This window comes from Austrofundulus limnaeus, unplaced genomic scaffold, assembly GCF_001266775.1.
Source record: "Austrofundulus limnaeus strain Quisiro unplaced genomic scaffold, Austrofundulus_limnaeus-1.0 Scaffold934, whole genome shotgun sequence".
NCBI classification, from domain to species: Eukaryota; Metazoa; Chordata; class Actinopteri; order Cyprinodontiformes; family Rivulidae; genus Austrofundulus; species Austrofundulus limnaeus.
The window spans coordinates 85,369-88,863 of NW_013953336.1; the positions used below are offsets into that span (position 1 = coordinate 85,369).

General features: G+C 35.4%; 1 protein-coding gene across 1 annotated transcript in view; it reads left to right on the plus strand.

Moving 5' to 3' along the window:
* Positions 1 to 154: 154 nt before the first annotated feature.
* LOC106533383 (uncharacterized) overlaps positions 155 to 3,495 on the plus strand; it is a gene marked incomplete at its 3' end in the record, with an annotated part of 4,666 nt that continues 1,325 nt past the window's right edge. The window contains 3 exon segments of the mRNA XM_014029648.1: positions 155 to 226; positions 1,447 to 1,532; positions 2,373 to 2,480. Of these exon segments, the coding sequence (XP_013885102.1) occupies positions 155 to 226; positions 1,447 to 1,532; positions 2,373 to 2,480 (266 nt within the window).

Consider the following 3,495-nt stretch of genomic DNA (forward strand, 5'->3'; position numbering starts at 1 on the left):
TATATATATATATCCTCCTGAGACCCAACAACTAATTTTTGTCATCTGTTTGGGACATGATATTCAGTCCTATATTTTAAACATTGCACTTGCAATCTATGTTAGTCCCACTGTGGACTTAAGTATAGGACTGAATGAGGCAGTGAGGATCTTAATGAGTTGTGGAGGAGAATCAGACATAGAGCTGTCAGGAGATGAGGAGGAGGAATGCCAGATAGTAGAGCAGGTACGTGAATGTTCAGAGGATGACATAACAGCTTTTGAGGAGCCTATAGAGGAACAATGTGAAGACACCCACCAGCCAATATAGATGAAAAACACTATGTAAGTTAGGGTCATAGAATTTATTGGTAAATAACAAATAGACACAATAATATCAAACTTTGTAAAGGCATATATATATGTAACTACACTGCACACAATCACCAATTTCTGGAGTCCAACTGATTACTTTAAACAGTACATAAATAACATAATTTTTGAAAGCATGGCAGAATGCACAAACAAGCGATAGTATATTGATGTTTAGATGCATTTTAGACATGCAATTGGTTATGTAAGCACTTATTAATGCAATTTCTTCAACTGTTTATTTTTGTTTGTGATTTTTAAAAATTGTTTTTCTGTTTTAAGTATTCATAAAATAAAGATATAAAATAAAGAAATGGAATTTATCCGTTTTAAATGTTCATTAAGTAAAGAATATTTTTATATTAAGCAAGACCCAATGTCCAGTGAAAGAAATATTTCAATTTAAATAAACAATATTAATGAAAAACATGTTGCAATATGTTTCTTTTAACCTTAGTTCTTAAACTATGACAAAAAAATTAGATACCAAAACTTTTTTTCTTGTGGGTCTCTGGAGGATATATAATATATAAACATTAGTGAAGCGATGTTTAACGTTCAGATAATTTAATAGTAATGAGACATTAGAGTCTGGGTAGCCATTGTAGCTAACAGCTAAACAAAAAAAGAGGAATAAAAAAACTAGCATCTGAATGTCTTGGTAGCTATCTAAATAGCATTACTCACCACCATGTTTAAATGGTTAATGGACTGTACTCTGCACCTTTCTATCCATCCAGGACACTCAAAGCTCTTCACTCTACAAACTGTGTCCTCATTTACCCATTCACACAGCACTCTGTTAGGTCTCTACAAAGCTAACATGTACAATCAGCTATGGAGACTAATCAGTACCAATCACATTCATACACTGATGGGACACATCAGAGGCATTAGAGATGATGTGTCTTGCCCAAGGACACAACAACTGAGACAGCTGGACGGGGAATCGAACCGGTGACCTTCCGGTTCCAGGATGATTCTCCTAACTACTCTGCCACAGGCGTTCAACTGTTGACACCGTTGGTTTAGGHGAGTCAAGATTACCCAGTCTTTGCTTTTTGTATCTCTTCAACCGTGTGCTGACCGTTGAAGCCTCAGAGGCTCCTCAGAGGCTCCTTCAGCATCTGTCCACCAAGTGGTTCGTTTGGCTTCAGGCTCCTGAGCTTCCTAGCCTACTGGTGGGCGCGCACTAGTAGGAGGGACTTTCCTTAATAACGCTAATTTTGATTGGATGTTTGCATAAACTCTTTAGTGAATGGACAATTTTTCTTTTCCCCCCTCTTTGGCGCCAGGACAGTTTTAATTCATAATATCTTTCCATAAATCCAGCGGGCTGAATGAACTTCATGAGTCAGAGATACAGTAGGCTATATCAGGTGAGAATTTATTTTTTGTTTATTTTCTTACTTTACGGTTGTGTTTTAAAACGTCCTTTAGCTGATAATGAGAATACATCTAAGGAGTTAAATTGTCAATTGCATTTTTTCTTTGTAAATTTAGCTTTTTTTTTGTAAATGTTCTTGTCTCTGCCTCTTGTGTTCTCCCCTTTTACATTTTTTTAGATTACATTTTACTGTACTCATTAGTTTATTTACTTTTATTGTTTTTTATGTATGACATTATTTAACTCTGCACTAATTTGCACTGTTTCTGTTGAGCAATATACAGTGTTTCAATATGATAATAAAATAAATTAACACATTTTTCCAACCAGAATGTCTTTGGGAAAGAAGTTGCGTGCCCGAGTAGAAGTCAAACAAACTAAAAATATGGCACTGAGGCTGATTAAATGGCTGCAGAAGAAACGCTTTCTGAAGGAGCTTAAATGCCCTGTTTGCTACCATAAGATGAAAATGATATCTGTGGTGAAGAAAGACCAATACATGTGGTAGGCTGTGTTAAATGCATGATAATGTAGTGCATTAATTAATAATAACAAAATTAAGTATGAAAAAAGGGTTAATTAATATGCATGTTTAAGGGCCAGTTCCTTACTTTACTTATTGATATATTCTCAGGTGTTGCAAAAAATCAAGTCATAGGAAAGTCTCCAGAACTATCAGAACTGGCTCCCTCTTTGAGAAATCGAAATCTTCTCTTTTCAAATGGATGAAGTTCATCTACAGGTAGCCTATGCATAACAATGCACCTTTCATAACTATATACCAATACAAGATATAAAAATTACAATAAACTCGTTCTTGGTTTTTTGTTCACACACTGTAAAAAATGAAATGTTGGACTTACCTAACCATGTTATGTTACCTGGTTCCACTTAACTGAGTTGAGTAAATTCAAAGCAATATACCAGTTTTTTAGCCAAAGAACATGAGTATGTTGCTTTGAGTTTACTCAACTCAGTTAAGTGGAACCAGGTAACATAACATGGTCAAGTAAATCCAACATTTCATTTTTAGAGTGCATGCACATTGCAGAGCCAAGCTCCTCTGGGTCACAGATCACCCAGTAAAATGCTGAGGTTGCTATAAAATGCCKTTGGAATTGTGCAAATTAAACAAGGTGAAAAAGCAGATTTATGACTTAGATATTTATGAAAAATCTCACCTATGATCCTACAGAAAAGTTTAACATGAATCAGTTTAGAGCAAATACATTGGTTTTGTGTAACGGTGTAAATTTACCAGTTTAATTTATGTAATTACAATTATGTTTCCACAGCAACCTCTGTGTTTTCCTGATAAACGTGTGAGGTTGGTGTGCTTTGTGCTTTTGTGGCAGTTTCCAACTATGAAATGGTCTATCAGAACCTCAGTAAGTTACAGTATATTGTTTTAATTTCTGCCACAGATTTTCACAAGGGCTCAGACTCAGACAAATAGATATGATCGATGATGATGATGTGGCTGGGAGCTCCAACACTAAGCACCATGGCAAAACGCATTCGGTGTGTTTACATGTGTGCGATGGAAAGACACAGAGTAAACAACAGACACTGTCTTGGTGGTCGCAAACAATTTGTGGTGATAGATGAAAGCTGTCACCGTCATCAACGAAAGGTTGGTAAACTGTCAGAACAGTTTGATTCAATCCAGATCTAAACATAAAAGCCTTTCCTATTACGAGTAAAAAAAAAAAATCAATGTTGTAATTGAATTGTTATTGCAATAATTCTAATACAAT